Source organism: Lepus europaeus, chromosome X, assembly GCF_033115175.1.
Source record: "Lepus europaeus isolate LE1 chromosome X, mLepTim1.pri, whole genome shotgun sequence".
Classification (NCBI taxonomy): domain Eukaryota; kingdom Metazoa; phylum Chordata; class Mammalia; order Lagomorpha; family Leporidae; genus Lepus; species Lepus europaeus.
Genome location: NC_084850.1, coordinates 25199167 through 25222123, shown reverse-complemented (window position 1 = coordinate 25222123; position 22957 = coordinate 25199167). Strand labels below are relative to the sequence as shown.

The 22957-nt window shown below is 49.5% G+C and overlaps 1 protein-coding gene across 1 annotated transcript in view; it reads left to right on the top strand.

Moving 5' to 3' along the window:
- Positions 1 to 6538: 6538 nt before the first annotated feature.
- ARHGAP36 (Rho GTPase activating protein 36) overlaps positions 6539 to 22957 on the top strand; it is a 29894-nt gene continuing 13475 nt past the window's right edge. Inside the window, exon 1 of the mRNA XM_062184229.1 lies at positions 6539 to 6596. Within this exon, the coding sequence (XP_062040213.1) occupies positions 6539 to 6596 (58 nt within the window). The remainder of the gene's footprint in view (positions 6597 to 22957) is intronic.

Below are 22957 nucleotides of genomic sequence, written 5' to 3'. Positions count from 1 at the left end.
TCCCTCCTCCTTTTGTCCCTCCCCCTTTCGCTCTTCTCCCTGCCTCTCCTCTGCCCTCCTCCTTCCTGCTTGCTCCATCCACCCCCACCTGCAGCTACTGATGTGATTTCTCATGATCTACAGTCAAATGCCATTAATCCCGACAGGCTCACGAGGGTCCAGCTAAGCTGTCCCATGAACCAATCCTGTGAGCAGACAGACCAGGGGAAGCAGCAGGCAGACGGCCACCCTCCCCCACCCCCTCAAGGGTAATGGCAGCTAAACCAATGAACCAGAGTGACTGCCCCTAAAATAATCAATAAATCACTTGGGGTCCAAGAGAGGTGGAAAACTCCCCAGCAAACAGTGCTCAGGACATTTTCCATGACCTCCTCTGCCTTGAATGTCCATGGCGCACCAGCCGCACAGGCCAAGATTGACTCTGCTCTCAAGGTGCCGCTCCCAGATTCCGGCCGGCCAGTCTCAATTTCAGAGGGAGGTCATTCATTCCAATGGGATGTGACAGGTGCCATCTTCAGGCTCCTGGCTCTGCTCCCAGCAGCAGGGACTGTCGCTGACTACAAATCCCCCAAGTGCCACGCTGGTCTGAAGACAGCACACCCTGAGGTCGGCAGATGACCTTTCCAGAACTCATGTACCCAAGGTGGGATGGCAGTGTGATGTAATGGACGGAGCCCTGGACTAGGAGGCTGGACACCTGGTTTCCAATCTCTTTTCAGCCACTATCTTGCTAGGCGATGTTGGGTAAGTCACTTTCCCTTTCTGGATCTCAGTGTCGCGCCTGGGATGTGAAGGATTTGGATTAGATTCTCTAATGACACCCTGAGCTCTGATGAGCAAATTCAGAATTTACAAAAAGCAATTATTTTTGGAAAACATCCAGCTCTAATTAAAATTCGTTTTGGGGATTCCTTCTCTAAGGCTCCAATTTGGTTGCTTTGTTGCCAAAGCTTTTATGTTCAACTTCTACTCAGGACGTGCAATCATTTCCTAGGACCCAGATTCCGTCTAAGATATCAAGATCCCACAGGTCTAGCCTTCCCCTACTGCTGAGCTAGTTCTTGAGATGGAGCCCTGTGGGAGAGAAAGCACCATTGGACCCTAGATTTTAGTGTAGGCAGGTAGAGCAGTAATCTGGGGCAGATTCCCCCAACTTTGTATTTTCAGACTTTTTTGACATGAAGTTGAAAGAGGGGCACAATAAATGCTTGTAAATACTCTAACAATTTGCCACATTGTGTGCGCTTTCTCTTTCTCGGCCCTCCCCACGCAGCCCCGGCCCCTGGATTTGAAAGTATTTTGTGGCGATGACACTGTATTCCTAGGTAATTCAAACTGTATCTCCTAAGAATAAGGATATTCTTAGTTGGGAAGAGATCAGACTTTCTTAGGGCTTTGGATCTCTCATCAAGGGGAAAGTCTCCTGTCTTTGAAATCCAAAGATGGTCAGGAGGTATGTAAGATGTAAAGATCAGCTTTTAGTCTGAATATGGGGAATGTGAGAGGGAGCTCATCATAAGAGGAGGCACAAACAGTGCTTCAAGTAGAGATTCCAAGCCTGCGTCAAAACTTCCCCACTTTTTCTTTCTATGCCTCTCCCCTTTAATTCCTATTATTCCCCTGACCCCACCCTGTGGATACTTCTAGAGTTGAACAATTCTTTCATCTTGCCTATCCCTAGCTCAAAGAGTGAAACACTTTACAAAATTAAGAGAGCATTTGGGATTTTTAACTTGATTGTATCTTTTCATTCAACCAGAGGGTTATGTGTGTGGGAGATGCACTTGTCAACTCAAAGCAATTTCTCTGCCTCCTTAGGGGCTGAAGCGTAATCGTAGCTCTGTCTTTCTGGTGTCAGGATGAAACTTGCATTTTCCTGAGTGGTGTCAGCATGCTGACAGACAGCTCCTGGGATCTAGTGAGGAGTACTGGAAAAGAAACGGCAGGGGGCCAAGAGATCTGGAGACTGGTCTCGGCTCATCTCTCCTCCCTTGGGTGACTTCGGGCTACTCACTTTACCTTGCTTTTCTAACTTTAAAAAAATGGGAATAACTCCCTCTCATTTCTACCTTACAAAGACAGTGCCAGGACTCTGTCAGGCTTTGGTGATATGAAAACGTTTGGAAGTAATAGAGCTACAGGATTTTGTTTTAAAAAGTGCTATGGGAGCAGTGTATCCTAGGAATTGTTGTAAGTAGCTGGAAAGGAATGTCATTTTTTTCCTTGTGCAATTCTATTTCAGAATGAGGAAACTGGGGTTGTTGTGGGGTTCACAGACATCTCCCCAAAGAAGCCCCTTGATTTCAGGGATCGGTTCATGATGAGCCCAAGGAATGCTTTCTCAAACAGAAGAACGGATAGACAAAGTGTTGAAGTCCTGAGGCTTGGCGTCTCCTTTAAAGAGTACATAAGACTTCAGCAAAGGAGATGTTGGGAGGCAGGGGTGTTAATCTGTCAATTCCCTCCATGGGCTCTGGAGTTCGTGTTACTCCTGAAAACGTAGAGGTCTTCACAAGAACCCGTGGAGGGAGGTGGCAGGGAGCCTGACATCCCCATTTCGTAGAGGGGAAGCCTGAGGCACAAGTTAGGCAGCAGGCGTCCTGGCATTCACCCAGCCAGTCCGAAAGCACATCCAGCCTCATTCCTGATACTTTGTCTTGAAATGCCATGCTCTCTCCGCTGTGCCTCAGCTGCCTCTTTCTTAGTGCAAGGATCCTGGTACGTACAGAGTTCACAGCAAGTAGCTTGACTGGGAAATGCTGTCAACATATACACCAGGACGCTTAGAAAATTCACATGCATGACCTGTAGGCTCATTTTGATTATACCTAGACTCTAGCAGGAGCCAAGCCTCAAAATGTGTTCTACTTCCTCTTCTAGCTATTTACTTGTGCACCCAAAGGAAATAGAGTGGGGTTAAAGTGATCAGTGTCCCTCGATTGCTGCTCCCATGTGCCTTCTGGCTGGGGTGCAATGGGATGAGGTGGTGCCTCTGCAAGGGCTACTTTCCTCTCTGTTGGAGTTGCCCTAACATCGGTGGGCAAAAGAGCTCCCACAAGGAGCCTACTAAAATGGTTTTGTCTTGGTCTCTATGCCCAGAAATTCTTGTTCAATAAGACTGAACTTGGAGCAGGGAGTCTGTGTTGTGGCACATTCCGAGTGATTGCGATGCATCTGGTTCAGCAGACCATATCTTTGGAAACACTGATCCATGACAAGGTTTAAGGGCATTTGATTCTTAGAGTTCCATCTAATTAGCAAGTGTTTTCCTGGACACCAGACACTTTTAGGTTTGGGGGTGGGGGTGGGCGAGAAGCTAGGAAGGCTTGAAGTTTTCCTTCTCAAGGCCAACAAGCCCCCAGATTGATTGTCATCATTGTGACTAAAGACATCAGGGCAGACAGTGACCTGAGTTGGGAGCAGGGTATTTGGTTGGCTCTTAATTGGAATTACAATGGAAGACCTTTAAAAAGCTGCAAGCTTTGCGACTCTAGGGCTTGAACTGTTCCAAGTGAGGACAAAGGACAAAGATGCCCAGTGTACCCCTTGTGAACACACACCTTGGGATGAGGGGTTGCAGGTCCAGGCTAGGAACCTGCTGGTTGCTCAATCAGTGCACTAAGGATCCCTGCACCCTTGCAAAGGAGATGCAATAACCAGTTATATGGCCCCCGCAGAGAAAGAGTTGTGCATTTTACTCACAGACCAAGCTCCTCATTTTTTGCTGGATCATCAAAACTACCCCAGGTGCCCTGTGCCACTAGCACATCTCCAACCTACAGATCCCAGGCATTCTGCTCTCTAGCCTAGTCTTTGATTCAGCAGAGATAAGGTTACAGATTGTTTTCTGTGAGTAGGCTTTTCCAACTCCAGAAAATCATGCATGTTTATTAAAGAAAAATTAGAAAATACCAAAATATGAAAATAATAAAACAGTTAAAATTGCCCCTAATTGCATTGCCTACATACAATCACAATTAGGAGTCTAGTGAGTTTACTTTTAGCTTTATTTTTCTATGTGTAGGCTTATTATTTATTTCTACCATTTATATAGTAAGGTACATACACTTTGAATCCTGTCTTTTTTATTTAAACATATCCCAAGTGTATTTTCAGGTTATCATATAAACTTCCAAATCACATATTTTAAAATAATAGCATAATAATCAATCAACTGAATTAACGTTACTTGTGGAGCAACATCTGCCACTTATCAGACATTTGATAAATATTTGTTGAATGAATTAATAGACCAGTGGATGAATGCAGTCACCTATCATGTGATAAAAAATTTCAGAGGGAACTTAACACTAAGTAAGTGACAGAGTAGGCTGGTCAAAGAAAAAGGGCAGCAGAGAACTGACTGTTGACCTCGTCACTATTTTTTTTTCTTTTTAAAAACATTCTGATCTCTTTCTCTCCCCGCCCCACCCCCGCCCCCAGGCAGGGTAGGTGTTTTGGTATTCCTGGGCTTGTTTATAACTATTAATAGCATCATTTCACAGATGAGAAAACTAAGCCTCAGAGAAGTTAAACAACTCTCCCAAGATTACATATGGAGTAGATGGCAGAACTGGCCTTCTGCTCTAGGTCTGTGGGCATCCTTAACTTTGTTCCTTTACCACATCACACCTCTTGAGAAAAGGCAACAACAAAGGATAGCTGTTTGGGGGCTGTAGCCAAGGCAGAGACGTTCTAGTTACCTAAGACCCTTGAGTTGGACTGGGCAGGCAGGCAGCCTTTGTACCACGAGAGGCCAAAAACCAGCTCATTCAGTTGTGGGGGGGTGGGGGAGGAAGAACCCATTGAGGACATTACAAAAGCTGGTGCCGGATACACTCATGAGAAGAGAGGAGGCTGAGATTTCACTATCCCAAATGTGAAGCTGGACACTTGTAGCTGTCAGATTTTCTGGGTGTTTGAACAGGAGAAATTGATGAAAAAGCTGGTCTGGTGAATGTTTGCTGCCCTTGATTGCTTTTAGATAACAGAGAAAATGGGAAATGATTAAGAAATTGGCACAAAGGCAGAGTGGGACCAGGATTCCAAGAAAGGAAGGAAAATGGGCAGAACCCCTTCAGACTTTGACTGTGGCTCTGCTTTGCTAAGAGTGGCATGACAAGGTACAGGTGATTTTTCCATTTTATGTACCCCTTCTGTGGCATTAATGTTAATATCAGTGGTTAGCAAAGCAAATGTAATAACTGCTCTCCCCAAAGGATCCGTGATTGCAGCTTCCACTCCTAGGCCGTTGGAAGAGAATTTTCCATATTTCTTTCTACCTTCTCACGAGCATTTTGATCGACAGAGCTCTGTTTTCCCAGTGGAGAAAAACAAGGCATGGAGTCATGGCTCTACAGCTGCCAATGGAGAATTGGGGGAGAAATTAATTTGGGCCCCTGGGCTTGAAGAGAAAAAGAAATATATTTAGAAGCCCGTCCTGCCCAGTGGGGTCCATCTCTGGTGGCTGCCTCTACTCCAGAATTTGTGTGTGTGTGTGTGTGGGGGCGCGGCAGGGAGGGCAGGGCTGATGTACCACCACAATACTGAAGCTGTTGTGGCCTGTGCTCCCCCCTCCCCATGTATTTAAAATGCAAAAATACAGAGCCATAGAAGAAGTGTAAGGCAATCCAGCAGAGTACCACCCCCCATTGAAATATCAAATATCAAATTCTTTCTAAAAATAAATGGTGGTGCCCCTCCTATGCCAGTGCCCGAAGCACAAGCCCAGGCTGCGGAATCTGTAGCATCTGGAGAGCACCCCACCTTTATACCCACTAGACACTGTGTTCTTTTGCGTCAACCTTCTCCAAACACAGATTGCCACGCAGGAGAGCATCTCCCTCTTCCTTGAGGGCATTCCCAGGCAATGCAATTCATCTCAGATTTGGGGCTTCTTGAGGGGTCAACATCATCACTCCTACACACATTCATGGTCCTCTAGAAATGAACGGTGATTTAAAATCAGACTTGGTGCGTGCGACCCGGGGCTGAAGTGATGCGGCCCCTTCGGATTCCAGGGTCCCTCAGCAAACACCGCTGCCCGCTTGGACTGCACCTCCTGAGGGCTGAGATGAAGTCCCTGCAAAAACCGCACCCTCAAATTCCAGCTTCTGGGAACAGGCCCGCTTCATGAGTCCCTTCACGGGTGCCTGGAAGGACGGGGACCTTCCTTCCTTTTCGAATTCGGGGCTTACTAGGGCTGAGATGGTGTCTCCCCACTCAGATCCTGGTCTCCCTAGGGTAAGAGCAGGGTCCCGCCCTCGGAGTCCGAGCTTCCAGGGACGAAAGCCGTGTCTTGGCCTCCCTGCGCATGGGGGAAGGGGCTGCGGGACCAGCGGCCTCCCCCCTGGAGGGAGGGGGCTCCCCTGAGGCCCTGCCCCTTTCGTGACATGCTGGAGGTGTCCGGTGACCGAGACACTCCGAGCTGGGTGCAGGGTGCGGCCCAGGGCGTGGTCACCGAGGGCTACTTAGAGCGGCCGGTGCGGTGGCCGGCGTAGAGGTTAGCTTCGAGGCTGCTGGGCACTCAGAGCGGGTCATGGCGTGGATCCTGGACTGCCTTTTCGCGTCGGCCTTTGAGCCCCGCCCCCGCCGTGGTGAGTGGGGCCCACTGACTCGGGGGGCTGCGGGGGCTCGGCTGGGGGCGGCCGGCGGCTGCTGCCCCGGCTGGGCGCCCTAGGGCTTGGCTCGCCGCCCCCTTGCCTCCCTTCCCGCTGGCTTTTAGCTAATTGTTCCGGGCTCAAGGGACTGCCCCGTCGAGGCCCCGCATAAATCACCGGCTTTGCCGGGAACTGGGAGCAATTGCGCTAATGGCACGGTGGGACGCAGGCGAGCGCGGGGGCGGAGTCGCTTCGCTGGCTCAGCCTCCCGCGGGGTACAGCCAGAAAGCTTTGGGGCCAGATGCCCAGGAACGAAGTCCTGCAACTCAGGAGCCCTAAAAGTCCAGAGATGAGTGCCCTTGGTAGGGCAGTCAGAGCCTAGGGACCCTGAAGGTAGCGCTGGGGCTTCTGTGTGCGCCTTGTTCCAGTCTCCAACACAGACTAGAGCGTGGGCCACTTACAGTCGTCAAATTCAACCTCTTCATATAAGACATGGTGACACTGAAGCCCAGAGATGGGAAGGGCCTGGCCAAGGTCATCCAAGGAATTAGTAGCAAATCTGGGTCGGTTTAGGCTTTGCTAATTGTCCATTGCCCCAAACTTCCTAAAGGTGGAAGCCTGCTGGGGGGGGGGGTTCAGCCTGAATTTTCCCTGGGGTACTTGAAATCAATGCTTGGTCCCCCTATGCCTGTGGAATTGAGGACACAAGTGTGCAGAGGTCACAGCCCGGGTGTAAGTATGTGGGTGACATTTCACAGCTTTCCGGGAACTGCTTCTACAAAGTGGGTTTTGGAAACCGGCTTGTTGTTGTTGTTGCTGTTGTTGCTGTTGTTGTTCCTTCCCTCCTTAAACTTTCTGAGATCCTTTACGACCCTCACCCACACTGTCCTTCACTCCCCCTTGGCAGGCCCCACCCACTCTGGGCTGCCACCTGCCCCCATGGCCACCTGTTTTTCCATAGTCTCCACCTCCAAAATCTATATTGGTGAGAGTGCGTCATTGGTCACCCAGACCAGACCTGGGGTTGTCTCCTCTTTCCTCTGCCCCCTCACAGGCAGGGGAGGGGATGGGCAGAGAGATCCCAGCGACTTTAGCAGAGATCTGTTTTTCTTTCTTGACAACCCCATTGCCCTACTGAGAATCATCCCAGGAGTCGGACCTCCTGCTGAGCGACTGCAGTCTGCATGCTGAGCCAGTTCAAGTGGAGTCTCTGGCAGGCCACAAGCTCTCTGAAAAGAGCTCTGCATGTATGCAGGGCATTGAATACTTTTCTTATGTGTATTTTTTTTTCAGTTGAGGATCTTGGTTAATTCAAAAATACATGGGGATTTTCTGAGATGTCTATTAAGGCCTCATGGATCAAATACTTTATCCTTGCAAAGAGGGTGGGTGAAACTCTTCCACTCCTGCCTGGTCTATAAGGTTGTCATGAGACTCCAATGAGAGATGCGGAGGCTCCTTTATTGATAACCCCATGGGAGGAGTCAGTATAACACTAGGTGGCTCACTGCCATCTAAAGACAGTGATGTCCAGTAGAATTAGAAGGCTTTTCCTTAAACGGGACCCAACTCTTTTTCCTGGGAGCTTCTACCTTTAGCCTTGGCACTGACCTTTGCGACCCTCCCTCCTAGGGAACAGTGCCAACCCTCCCTGTTCCTCCCACCTCCATTCACTCCTGTTCTAATTCAGGCCAAACCTCTCCAGCTACTTCATCTGTTTCACACATGACATGGCTGCAAGGCCCCTACCCACATCTAGCTGTTTTTCTTTGAACATACTCCAAGTTATAAATGCCCAATGACCTGGCCAAAAGAGGCTTTCCAGCTGTGCCCCTTTAAATATAGTCCTGGAGGGCTGACTTTCCCTCTTTTGGAAGGCATGCCACGCCCCAAGTACACACATACATCACCATAAATATACCCATACATACACATGCCACTTTCATGCATACCCATGTGCAAGGGCATAAGCAAACATGTACTTTCCATGCATCCTATGACTTTCCACACACAACACAATATACTTATATCACACATGGTATGTTCCACTCACAGCCACATACAGACTTCATTTACATTGGAATTACTTTCAACTACAGCTACTCTTGAGAAAAAGAGAAAACCAAGTTCATTTGGGAGTCTCCAATCTCTATTTTAGTTGGTGTTTGAACCCAAGACCTTACACTCACTGCTGCATTTCCAGGCTGGTGAGCTCTGTCTCCCCATACACCTTGTGGCACACCACTGCCTACACCAGCCCTATTAATCATACCATAGAACCTGACACGAGAGAACTTGTAAAAGTACATGGGAAAAGGAAGTGAAAAGGTAAGCTTATTTTGTTGCCTAGAACATTCTTGAAATCCATGCATGGTTTTCTCATAATACACATTTCCATGAACTTTTTAAAGACCTCTTTGTAAACAAGGATTTCAGACTTTTGTGCGCTAAGCTTGTCTTTTAATTCTATTTCCCACGAACTCTTGGAAGTGCCCTCATATGGGCAAACTACTTCCTAGATGCTAGGCCCTTAGGCTCAGTTCTTTACACACACGGTGTTATTTAAGTCACACAACATCACTTTGAAATAAATGACCCTTGTGTACAATATGGTTTTTCTCAACCAGGTAAGAACCCACTTCATCATACTTCTTTGAGAAATGCTGTGCAATGTGAGGGGAGCTTTGTGGTAACAATTAATATTCCATGGGATTATAATGGGCCTTGGTGTCTCCCTTCAAATATGCCTTTCACAACTTCTCAGGAGTTGGGGGAGGGTGCTGTTAGCTGGCTGCTACCTGGGCAGAATAGGGGACATATTCTACATGTTTCTTCACCTCCATTGCCCCTTGCCCACGGGGACATACTATCACTGGCATGTCAGAGTAATGCCAGGGTGACAATAGGTAATGGGCGAGCATATGAGGGCATTTGGGAGAGGCATCGTTGAGATGTGGAGCAGATGGGGTCCCAGAAAGACTGCCTTTCCCAGGGAACGGGACAGCATGTTTGACCCACTTGCAATTCTCTCCCTCCTTCATGCTTGGCATTAGATGTGGCCTCAAACAATTGGACTTCTGTAAGGCAGCCAAAACTCTAAAGCTGAAGGGACCCCAGGGCCCACTTTACATACAAATTTGATCTTTTCTTAGTGATGGGACCCGATCGATTTGCTGAAGCCAGCCTTGGTTGAACTGCAGTAGGATCATTTTCCAGAGCTGAGGCAAGCTTGCCAATGAGACACCTCACTCGGCTGGTCAGGGTGTCAGACAAGCATCTCCAGTCACCCACGGCAGGACTTCCTCCAGTTCCTTTGTTTGAATTACTTGTTTGTACCTCCAAAGACATTTCTCCATGGGAAACAGAATGGTGTGCTCCAGAGCCTAGGTTCCCAGGTTAGCTCACCCTTTCTCCACCGGGAGGATGAACTGAGGAATCCGTGTGATGAAAACTGGCAGAAAATTATCTTCTTGCAAATGTACCTCAGGCTCCAGCAGTAGAGCTGACATTCATCAAGTTTAAATAACAAATGATGGAAAGCTCATTGAGCACTGATAGAGCAGGACACCAGGTCCCTGGGGGTGATTATGCTGTAACAGTGAAACCAGCCCCTCTCCTTTGTTTTCACACTTACCTACTAAGACAACCTGAACATCTAACAATAACGGAGTGGTTACTAACCTCTGTGACATACCCACTTGTTAGTTAGTATACAACCATTAAAATGGTGTTTATGAGGAATGCAATAATAACAGGGAACATGGTGTGATTATAACTGTGTCAAAGGCTGGAAGAAAATTCAGCCACAGTGTGAAGGTTAGAGATTCTACGAAGCTGGTGGGATAATAGTTATGCTTTTCTCTCAGTTTTCCAAAGTCTAAAAGGTTGTATAAAGGTTGTAAAAGGTGTATAAAGGTTGGTCTTAAATTACTCTTATCATTTAGGACTCATGATAGGCAAACAATCTACATAGTGACCTAGAATCCCACTATACATAGTTTCATCGCAGGATCTTTTTGTTCAAATTTTAGCTTAAATGTGTTGACTGGGTCAGGCCAGGCAAACACCATGTTCCCAATGCTCATGAAATGTTCCCTAACGTTGTGGGGAAAGAAGCACAACTGGTTTGAACCCCAGTTTGCTCTTATAGTGTTGTTCTGAGCAAGTTAGTTGACCTCAATTATTATTATTATACTTCTTGTATAAAAACATCTTGTTTATTTGAGAGACAGAGAGAGAGAAAGAGAGAGAAAAAGAAAGAGAGTCTTCCATCTGCTGGTGTACTCCTCAAATGGCCACAACAGCCAGGACTGGGCCAGACTGAAGCCAGGAGCCAGGAACTCCATCCAGGTCTCCCACATGGGTAGCAGCAGCCCATGAAGTTGAGCCATCCTCCGTTGCCTTTCCAGGCACATTAGAAGTGGAGCAGCTGGATCTCAAACAAGCACTCTTATATGGGGTGTCAGAGTCCCAAATGGCAGCTTAACCTGATGTGCCACTACACCAGCCCCTATTTTATCTCTTAAATGATATAATGATGCCTACATTTCTGGATTATGAATAATAACAATAATAGTTATTGTTGCAGATGTCACTATATCCAATGCCTTCTGTGGCTCAGGTATCAGAAGATGTGTTTTGTTTTCTCTCCAAATATTTATTATTTGTTAACACCAATGACTTTACAAAGAATATGCCATGACAGCTCTCTGACGTAAATATGCTTATCTTTATTGTAAACACAAAAGTTCAGAGAAGTTTGGTAACTTGCTCACTGTCACACAGTGGCTGAGCAAGGATGACAACCCTTTCTTTGTTTTGTTTCCAAGCTTCAGTGAGATTAAAAGAGATAACATTCCTAGCACTATATGACACCCTGTTGACATTTATAAGGTGGTCCATGTGAATATAGTGTTGGTGATCCCTTGCCCAATGCCTGAATTCGGGTCTTTGTCCTATTTGATTACCCTTCAATTCCTTTCTGCGAAAAGGTGCACATTTCAACTGGGCAATCCAATGCAAACACCACCTGTGTCCTCATAACTGAGGCTCTGAGTCACTAAGGAATGATTTCTGCTTCCTTCTGGCAGAATCACTTGTTCTCACATGTATCAGCAGAAGTAGGTAGATGGCGTATCTGATGTGCCTTGGAAGCGCCTGTCACATCTCAGATAGTCCTCTGGAGAAACCACACGGCTTCCTTGGGATGAGCACCCAGTACCCGCAATGGACAAATCTCTGCCTATGAAGGAAGCTTATTGGTAAGGAACCTTATTAAGCGGTATGGGCATCTCTGGGACTGCTGCTCCAACTCTGTCTTATCCTTAATTGTCACCCCGCCAATTTCCCTTCTCAAAACCGAGGCTCTGGGACCTCCTTAGAAGCAGATAGGGGTCAGAACTGGAGAAGTTCTTCTGAAATCCTAAATCCCCAGACAGATTCACTAATAGACTGACTTGCCAGGGCTGGGAGGGTGGAGGAGTCTCAGGTCAGGGAGGGAAGCATGCAGGATGAATAGCACGGGTCAAAGAGGGGGGAGGTAAAGGCAGTGTCCAGAGGATGGCAAGATCTTAAGGCTGACTTCTGAGAGTTTTCTCCCACGAATCTCAACACTTTCCTCCCCTGTAGTGTCTTCATCCTTCTCTTCCACTCCACGCACTGCCCCCTCCTTCCCCAACTTCTCAACCTTCTTCCACTCCCTGCCCAAAAGCAGCTTTAGCCTGTAGTGACTTGCTTCTGGCTCTAGAGGGCGGCAAAAGCATCAGGGAGGAAGGGGCACAGACTTGGGGTCTTCTCCCACTTCACCACGTTTTGTTAAAAGGTTGATTTTGTTTTCCTTGCACTGGGAGCAAATGAATAAGAATTCATCAGAGATATATTTCAGGGGTTGCATTGCATACCTCCAGGAGTCATCAGTTCTCCCCTCTCCCCCATCATCCCATCTGTCCCCCAACCTTGGCGGCTGCTGGAAATTGTATGGCCTTAGGAATCCTTGCTAGTTTTCAGGGTAGAGTGAGTCAAAAAAGAATCGGTTGGGGATCTGAGCCGGGAAGTGTTCATTCTCTCATTTTCTTGGGCACGACCGTGCATATTTAGAAGAAGGGATGCCGGCTGGGCCTGTAGTTGGGGTAAGGAGCGGAAGCCTGGCCACCGAGTGAAAAGTCTGAGATGTTCCCATGTGGAGTATCACAGCTGAAACTTCGGTCTCATTAACACTGCCAGGAGAAACTGCAGGGTGAGAATTGGACTTAAGGGCTGATTCTTCCGGGGCTGCATTAGGCTGATCAAAACATCATCCCGAAAGAAGAGGGGCTATTTCAAGAGTGTCAGACAAACCATTAATGAGGAAAATTGGCAGCTTAGTCAGTTGACTCCACTCCCTGAGCACCCTGGTTAAAGCATTCTGGGCTATGTGAGAAGGCAAAAAATGAGGAAGGTGATGAACTAATCTTGCCCTGATGACCATTTACTGCATGTGTTCGGCACTTGACTGGCACTGTCCATGGTTTGCCTCCTTCAGTCATCTGAGCCCTTTCTAAGGTAGGCATCAACACCTCCATTTTACAGCTGAGCAAACAGGCTCAGAGAGGTGAATCAGCCTTCCTGGGATCACACAGCAAGTAAGTGATCAAGCTGGGGTAGCGACTCAAAGCTGTCCCATCTCGAAGCTTGCACAAATGGAAGCTCCAATCTCCAAGGGTTTTACTCTATCCATCTCCTCAATAAAATACACATCTTAGTGCCCTGCCCCTACATATTCTTGTTTTTAGGATGAAAGCAAGCACATTGTTGTTTATATTAGACAATATCAAAGCTCATTAAAGTGCTTTCCATCCTTACAATTCACCCATAGAATCCTCATGTTATGGGGATACATTTCCTTAACTCCAAAGAGAGACCTATAGTGGAGAAGAAGTGCGTGTGTGTGTGTGTGTGTGGGGGGGTTCATTGGGGGTGAGAGACAGGGAGAGAAACTTCCAAGGAGAGACTTTGCATGCAGAAGTGGAATTGAAGCTAGTACCTCCAGGGAGAGTGAGATATCAGTCTGGCCCCACAGCAGCAGAAGAGCTCCATGCCTGACATTAGATGCCCGACTTAGATGGGCCTCTGTGGCACTCCCCCATTCCTGCCACCGAAAGGAGACATTTGAGCTACTGAGTAACTTCAGGCCAAGCTTTTCCTGTCCACCCAGGATTAAGTGCTGACCCAGGCCCAGCTGGAGGGAAGCTTTATGGATGTTCCTACTGTTTTTCCTCCATGCACCAGGCTCATTTGTGCCAGTTGAAAGGGCACAATAATAACAGTGGCAATTTAAATCGTGCTTCTCACTCCCCCCCCCAAAAGTGGTGAAGTGAGTCACCACCGTTGAATTGGCCCTCTCTCTCAGCCCCCTGACCTCTTTGCAGCAGTCTAGGCTGGCTCCCTGGGGGCTAAGCCAGGAGCCAGTGCTTCCAGAGGTCTTTTAGCTGTGACTGAGCCGACACTGTGCCCATCCCCCACCACATAAGTGTATCCCCCCCATACAATGTATTGTTTTAATTTGGATTTCTCAGATGCGGACGCTTCGATGGCATTAGAGCAGCATGGGATCCATTAGGCAAGCAAAGTGCTCCCCCATCATGAATAATACAAAATGGGACCCATTCAGGAATCTTTTCTGGCAGGGGGGTGGCTCTGTTTTTTTACATGCAGTTTGATATGGAAATAATTGGTGTGCTTGAAACACACCACACGTGAACTTCTGGTGGTGCCGCTATAAAAACGGGTCTGGGGGAGCCGACATATATTCCTTTACTCCACCCTGACCCCTCACCCCCATTCCTCTCCATACCCAACCCCCCCGACCCTATAGCTAGAAAATGCTCCTTCTCAGCTCTTTTCTTTCAGCACTAGCCCAAGGAGAGTTCCCAGAACTGGAGAGATTCTTCTGTGCCTAGCGTAATTAAAGACTTTGAGGTGTCAACAGAACAGGTAATTAGGTGGAGAAGGTATCAGGTGTCTGGAGACAAAGAAAGTAATTATGCTGAGTACTCTTGGCGCTGTCAGTAAACTCAAAAGAAAGATTCATTGGGAAATGATACTATTTGATAGAGACTTCAGTGTTTAACAGGAAGCAGGGGGACTCTTAGCGAGGCTGTCCAAGAAAGAAAGGTTTAGGAAGCACAGCAGGTCTGAGTTCAAATCCAGCTCTGCCTCTATCAGTCTGTATGACTTTGGGGAAGTTACTTAACTACCCTGAGCCTCCTGTGTGAAGTGTAAAAAAGTGGCAAGGAAAGATGTATCTACTTCACAGATCGTTGTGAAGACTCAAGGAGCTAATTCCTGCAGCAGCACTTAGCACAGTGCCTGATACACAGCAGGTGCCAAATAAATGGTAATACTAGGATTATGCTTAATATTCTTACTAAATACCAGGCATTCTCTGCAGCAGCTCTGAGCTGGAGAGGAGGGACAACAAATCATTGCAGTTACATGTGATCCCGTCCTGGGAAGCATGAAGAGGGTCACTGTGGTGACACAAGGGAGAGAGCCCTCAGCTGAGAGGGGATGGGACAGAAAGGCAGAGAAAGTTTTGTGACTCTTGAGTTAGGTCTTTAAAAAGAAAAAAGAATAATAATAAGTAGGAGTTTGTCATGAGGCCCGGGGGGGGGGGGGTGTCACAGCGTCTAAGCAGCTGGAATCTCCCCAGATAAAGCCAAGGTGTGAAACAGCCAGGCCCTGAGCAAACAGTTGGGCTCACCTGGGTAGACCTCCTAGGGGGAAGACCTTCAGGTCAGTGACCAAGAAGAATCTTTCCAGTTTACTCCCACCAGTCCCGGCACAGCGCCCTAGGCGCCCTACCTGGCCAATCACGTGCAGCGCCCTCCTCTTCTTTCCTCTGAGCAGCCAGGTAAGTTCACACCCGGCCCCAGCGGGCAAAGGGAGCACAGCAGAGGGCGGGCGCACTCCCTCGCCAGGGAGATCAGGCCAGCGGGGATCCCAGCCACCGCGCTGGCCCCCACCACCGTCCTTGTCCCAGCAGCTTCTCTAGTCACACAGACGCACACGCAGTCATCTGGGGACTCTTTAGACAACCATGCTCTCTCACACATTGCGCTCAGGCACTCACGCGGGATCCCCTTCTAAGACACACCCTCTCTCCAGCCCTCAGCCCGCTGGCCACATTCGTCCACACCCCACACATAAATACACTGAAAGACACACGCCACCCTCACATACATAAACCTTTGAACACACATCCCCTCAGCAGACTTAGAGGACTCTTTGCTCATGAACACGTTCACACGTTGCACACCACAAGAAACAATACCTGTAAACCCACGCTGACACACAAAACACAAACATGCACCCAAGCCTCCAGGGGCACCCACACATGCACACACTGCACACGCATATACACTCACCCCAGCAGGAATTTCAACCCCGGCGGAAACACCCATCGAACACACTCCACATCCAGACCACACCCACTCAGTCACACTATAATAGTACAGAAACATACAACCTACAAGCATGCACATCCACACACAAACGCCGCCCGGACACACGGCGAACACAACACACACCCCACCAAGTATTCGGGCGGCAACGTGCACCGTGCACACCTCCCACCCCCCACCCAGCCACACAGCGAACGCGCACACGGTCGTCCTGCACCCGCGCGCGCGCACATACGCTTACATGCATACACACATACACACACGGCCCGCCCCCGCCTTCCCTCCGGGCGGAAGGGAAGGGGGCGAGGAGGGGCGGAGGGGAAGAAAGGAGGGGGGATGGGCGGGCAAGCGCCTGCACACGGGTTCTTTTCACTTTGACCCAGGGCCAGGGGTTGCCCCCTGTTTCTCACTCCCAAGCCAAGGGAGTGAGTGAGTTCGGTTTAGGCAGGTCCAGTCGGAACCCAGGAAAATGCGAAGGTCCAGGCAATTGGTCAGCAGGCGCTAGGGCTCCGTGGGGACCCTGACTCCGCGTGCTGGCGACCCCGTTGGAGGCGTCTCCTCCCCGCACCCTCCCCTTGGCCTCTTCACAGCCTTGAGCTCTGACCCCCCCTCCGGGAGGGGGGAGTGCTTTTTCCTCTCCTACCGGACTGTTGGGGGTGAGGGGCTTTACTGGATTTTAAAAAGTAAGGAGTTGAGCTCTGTAGCCCAGCTTTTTGCGAAACCTCTTCCAGTCTGGCTTGAAGATTGCGCTTAAGGAAAAGGCATTTTGCAAAGCAACAAACTTTCTACACAGGTTGTTGGAAATCCCTGACCCCATGCTAGACACAAAGTAACGCTAGGGCGCTGTAAAAGTCCCTCTCTCCCTCTTACGTCATGCTATCTGGCAGGGCTCTGTGCAGCCCAGCACTCGCCCGAGACAGCTCTTGGGCAGTCAGTGAGCTTTTTTCTCAGCACACTAGCCCTCCCTCCGGAGAACGGAGACCCCAGCCGGGGCTGTCGCTGGCGGCTGAGGGCGGCAGGGGGCGGCAGAGTCGTTAAAGGTGCTTTGCACTTCTGGTGGCACAGTCCCCGCGGGAAACTCTGAGGTCCCCTCCCACCATAAGCGGGTGACAGGAGTCACTCCACAGTGCTCCTCGGTCACGTGCCCATCTGGCTCGCGTCCTCCGCTTTGCTGCTTTTCTGTGGAGACAAGCAGCCGGGAAAAGGGAGGTGGAAGGAGAGGAGCCCTCCTCCTCCCCACTCCTTCGTGAGGTGACGCACAGTATGAAGCGCCTTGTAAAAGTGCACAGGCTTTCGAGTTAGCATCGGTTCAAATCCCAGCTCGGATACTTAGTAGCTGACTACCTTGGCACCTTGCCAACGACCTGGCTTAGGTAGTTGTGAGGTTTAAAGGAGGTAACATGGGCAGAGTTTATCCCTGCTAAAATGCCTCCGATGTCCATTCTTCTCCTCGCCATCTCCTCCCCCTCCCCATCAAAGAGATAAAGTTGTGGGAGTTTAGGGGGAAAGGAGCAGAGGCTGGGTGGGTGACAGGGCCAACAGCTGATGCCCTCAAGTCAGGCCAGAGACAAAGGGGACCAGGGGTTCATTGCAATTAACTTTTTTAATTTCTTAAGGCAGGTCCTGTGTTTAAGGGAAATGCCCACAGCAATATTTCAGCGAGGCCACTCACTGGCCACAAGAAATTGCAGGGCGCAATGCCAATCCCTTCTGCCTATCACCACAACCTCTCTAGAGACTTCTTTGCTCACCCACTTTGCATTCTCCCCTCCCCACACTGAGGTGCCATATTCATATTTCAAAATAGTCTAAATACTTCAAAACTTATAGTGTACAACAGTACTTCACAACATTGGTGGAAATGGAATTAAATGTGTGAGTTTGCTTTGGGGCAATTTTTCTCATAAGTGGGAAATGAGTATTATGAAAAGCTATGCATAGACTTAAATTTTTTTTTGCACCAAAATTAACTCCTACTCTCTTACTTCTCATTCCGTTTTTTCCACGAACTTTTTGAAGTCCCCAACATACTCCTTGGGTGCCAGCGATGGCTCCTGCTACCTTATATTGCAATAGCACCTAACAAAGTGCTGGACACACAGTACAGTCTCTATACATGCAGCAAGAGCTGTCCTAGGTGACAGCGCTTGGAAACATGGAGACTCGAGGGTACAGAAGGCATCATCCAAAGGAACCTAGGGAGGTGAGGCCAGTAGCGGACCCCCAGGCACTGGGAGGTCGGCAAGCAGGGCTTTGGCTAAGGAGCCAGTGCATTCCTCCTCAAAGCCCTCTTTCTCTGAGCCTGCCTGGAAGGGCCTGGTTGCACTGCGGCTGAGGCTTCTGCAGTCAATTAAGAAGAAAGCTGCTTTCCTGGAGGGCAGAGGCCCTGGCCAGCTCGAGTGAGTCACCACCTCAGAGTTGGGCAGCAGAGATGGTGCGAAAGTGGCAATGAATCAGTGCGAGATGGCATGGGGAGATCGCCTGAGTGATGATGAGAAGGGGCTGAGGCAGAAGCTGGCGTCCTTAGGCTGGGTCTAAGTGATAGAGTCTCTCCTCTGTTCATTGGCACACAGTCAGCTCCTCACCTGCCTTCCCACTTCCACTCCTTCCAAGTCTCCAAGGATAGCTCTGGCAGCCTTCTCAGTGGAGGAGGGAGTAGAGGGGAAAACACCCCCACCCGAGGACAGAGGTGTTTGGGGAACCCAGGATCCATGACTGACTCTGCTACTTACCATGTGACCTTGAGCAAGCTCTTTTACCTCTCAGCTTTCCTTGAGTTCTGTCATTCCACATACTCATATCCTCAGTGTGATTGAATAAGCATTTATTCGCCCATTTTGCAGCAGAAAAAAACTGAGGCTGGATGGTGCTCACTGATCTACCTCCTCTTTAATATGTCATGCTGTCTTTGTGTATCTGTGAGCAAGGCAATCACTGTAATTCAAGCGCCAAACCTGCCCATCCTGTGTCTAGCTAGCTCCTTATGCAGTCAGGCTCACACCATGTCTCCCAGCTGTCGCAACACCAACCCATTCTGCTGGCTACCTGAGGGAATTTGCCTTGTGTCTGCTCTGACAGACATTCTCCCCCCCAACTCAAGTCTTGCCCTGGCATATCGGTCTAAACCCTCACAGCAAAAGGCAGAGAGATGCACCCCCAGACCAGCCCTTAGCACAATGTGGGGAAACTGGTTGCAGGATGCTGCCGTGGGGAAGGGGAGCAGGGCTGGCAGGGCCAGAAGGAGGGGCTGCAGGAAAATTCAGAGAGAGAGAGAGAGAGAGAGAGAGAGAGAGAGAGAGAAGATGCCAGGGACAAATTGGACCAGGCTCAAACTGCTGTCCCCTGCCTTTCTCCCCCTCTCCTGATCTAGTGCTCTAGAATGTATAAATGGGCAGCACCCAGCCTGTTTCCATCAGGAAGAGAGGGAGAGATCCTCTCCTTCAGTGGAAGGAAAATTCATCCCAAATATTCAAATGACACTCCTGTAGTGGGTAAGATTGTTTATTTCCTGGGGGAGGGGGAGAGGGTGAAGGCATCCTGGTGGTAGTGATGACACAGGGGTGCCACCTGTGCTGCTGCTGGAGCCAGCAGCTCGCTTGCTTTCTCTCTGTACCAGTGGAGAAGAGAAACTTGCTACATGGATGTCACTTCCAATCCAGGCCCCTAAAAGCCTTGTCCCTGAATCTTTTCGGGGGGTGGGATCAGCCCACGTCTTCCTGGGCTGCCCCAGTAGCTGTGGATGCTGGAGCCAGCAGCAGTCCCCTTTCAGCTCTCCTCCTTCTCCCTTCTCACTTTTGCCTCTGCTCAGCTTCTTGCTTCTCCCCGCCTGCTGGGCTCACCCATAGTCACTGCCATTCTTGACTTCCCTCTCCTCTTTCTTCTCCATTCCCAAACTCCCTCTTTGTCTTTTTCCTTGGTCCCAGAGAGGAGGACATCTTCTTGGGAGGGGGTATAATTGTGTATTTGAAATCCCCGCACTTGAGGTCTTGCTTGTGCAACCCCATATTACCGTTGTTGCATCACATGAAAATATGCAGCTCGCATGAATAATACAGTTTTGCTTGGTGACTAGTGATTTGTATACATGATTGATGGGCTGCAGATTGGGAAAGGTCATAAAAGGGAAGACAGTTTGGGCAGCTCTGCCTGGCCTTCTGACTTCCCCAGGTGCCTAGATAAGCAAAAGAAGTCAGAGAATGAAAAATGAAGACCGTTGTAGTCTGTGCGGGTAGGGGGTTGGCAGGGGGGCTTTGTGAAGTCAGCTTCTATTTGCCCTTGGTGCTCACTGAACTTTGAACCAAATGACCTTGTTGTCTCTGAGTTCCGAAGAGCAGAAGCCCTGGGCAAGAATGGGAAACAGGGAGCAGGAAGAGCCAGGCACGGAGGGGAGGGGGTGCTGCTTGTGCAGTCCTTGTATGCAGAAGGGCCAACAAAAGATGCCTCCTGCCCTCGAATGCCATACCGGTTATGGCAGAAGGGATGCAACTTGGCCTGGCGCAAAGTGTGCTGAACTGAGAGTTCTGGGCTCTGCCACTAATTAGCTCTGTATCCTTGGGTTTCTTAAGCTTCTGACCCTTCACTTCTGCCATCCCTTCACCTCTAATGTGAGATCGTGTGGCCTGGCCAGGGGAGGGGACACTGGGAGCGCTCAGAGGGAAGGGACCCTTGTACAGTACAGCGAGAAGCAGTGGGAGTAGCCCTGGGAATTCAGCAAACAGGTATGCGTAAGGCACTGAGCTGGCTGCTGTGTAGAAAATTGCTATGATTCAGCCCCTGCCCCACCGCGGAAAGCTGTACTGAGAGTGGGGGAATCTGAGCGGCAGAGCCAAGCGCTCGCAGCGCCTCCAGTTCGTCGTAGGACTAGCCGCGGCCGCGTCGCGGGACCGACTGCCTGGCAGGGCACGCAGCACCTTATTCCCTGGCCGGACCAGGACAGTCGCCAAGAGGTAAAGCAGGGGCAGGGCACCAGGGGCCGGAGTGCGGCCCGCTGCGGGGCGACCGAGGGAGGTGAGGGCGCTCCAGGTGCAGCGCCCGACGTGAGGGAGGGAGAGGAGGCCGAGTTTTCTTGGGTGCTGCGGCCGGAGCCCGGGTTTTCTTGGGCAGAGGCTCAGACCAAGAGCTCACAAACAAGATTGCATTTTTCTCGTTCTTGGCGGGGGGTCAGGCAGCGGAGAGTAGTTTTTCTGCGTCTCGCAGGGTTCTTCAACTTTGCAGGTTTTGTGCTCTAGCTAAACGGAGCGGGCCGCGCGGAGCACAACCCAACCAAGCCTGAAGGTTGGCAGTGGCAGCCAGAGGTCCAGGACAAGATGGTGAGGCGGAGAGCGCAGAGTCCGCAGCCCACCTCCAACCCTCTCTCCTCCCTTCCCCATCAAGCACCCGTCCTAAGCTCCTAAACTCTAGGACTAGGCTAAGGGTTGAGCGGGAGAGAGGAGCCCGCTGAGACCCCAGCAGTCTGGCGGCGCCCATAGGCCTGAGGAAGGGCTGGGGAGGGGGCACTCTCCAACCGCAGATCGTGGCCCCCCGGCCCCACGCCCTGGAGTTTGCTAAGTCCCTCAGAATAATCAAAGAGTTTGCAGACGTGAGGGCTGTGACTCTACTGTGTTGGGATGATCATAAATTATACTGGTTGTATTTTGGGCTTAGAGGAGCTTGCGGACTTTCCCAAGGCCACTCAGCTGGTTAGTAACTGAGAGGACCTCTGGACTCTTGTCTGGGGCTTTTGTTCACTGCATCATAGCCCAGATAGTAGTCTAATTTTGAAAAGCGATGGATAGACAGAGGAATAGACATTTGTATTTAAAAAATACGGTTGTTTTAATGCAGGCTTTAAATGCTATTTTGATCATGAAAACTACAGGGAGGAAACATCTCCCACGGTCCCAATTCCCTATGACAGTCACTCATACAGGATTTTGAAAAAGAAAACTGGCAGAAAATTGGATGCTGGTTGGGGGACGATGCAGTCAAAGGAGAAGAGAAGCAGTGGGGTTGGTGCAGAAGCTGATAAGTAGAGATTCTGAGATCCTCTATATTCTGAAGCTTTCCTTGCCATGGCCTCTGTTCTTATGGACTGGGAGCGCAACCTCCTGGGTCTTTGCTTTCTCAAGCCCATTCTATAGACTTCTCAGATGTGGTTTGGAGAGGCAAATGCTGGATGGCCCTCTCTTATTCAGAGTCTCATTTCCCTCTTTCCCTCTGTTACAGGGAAGAGGGGATAGGGGTATTTTCTGGGTGGAAATATATATGGGCAAGAGTGTGAGGACAAGTGTGTGGTGTGTGTGTGTGTATGTGTGTGTTTGTGTGAAGTGGAAAGTGACTCGAAGAGGGAGTCTTTGGAGAGCGCTGGGGAATTAAGATGGGAAGAATGAATTGGAATTCACTCAGTGTGTACTAACAACCCACAGCTGAGTAAGGGTCGTCCTAGTGCTAATGGGCCTGGGGAAACAGTTGATTCTTGATAGTTCTTAAAGGAATAAAGGAGAAGAAATTAAATTAACACAGGAAAGGATGATGTTAGAACCATGGGTCCTTCAGACCCTTGACATTTATGTGACCTTCAACTAGGCTGTCAGGTCTCAGGGGCAGGGACTGAGGCTCTCTACTCCAGATGTCTCTTCCCTTCCCTCCACCATATATAGCTTGGATGGCTTGCATACTGTGCCGAGGAAGCCAAAGTCACAGACCAAATCCCTTTTGTGGGTCAGTTAGCTTGTTTTCTACATTTTACAGACTAGATTAGCCCCCCTATACCCTGCCTTGCCTCTCTGATCACGAAACATTCAGTGAAGAAGCAGTTCTTCTCATCCCCTCTGCAAGTATACTTTTTGCTGACAGTCAGTGAGTACTAACTGCTCTCAAACTTGACTCTAAGATATTTGGGGCAGGGGGAGGCAATGCCTCACTTTGGTACAGCCCTGT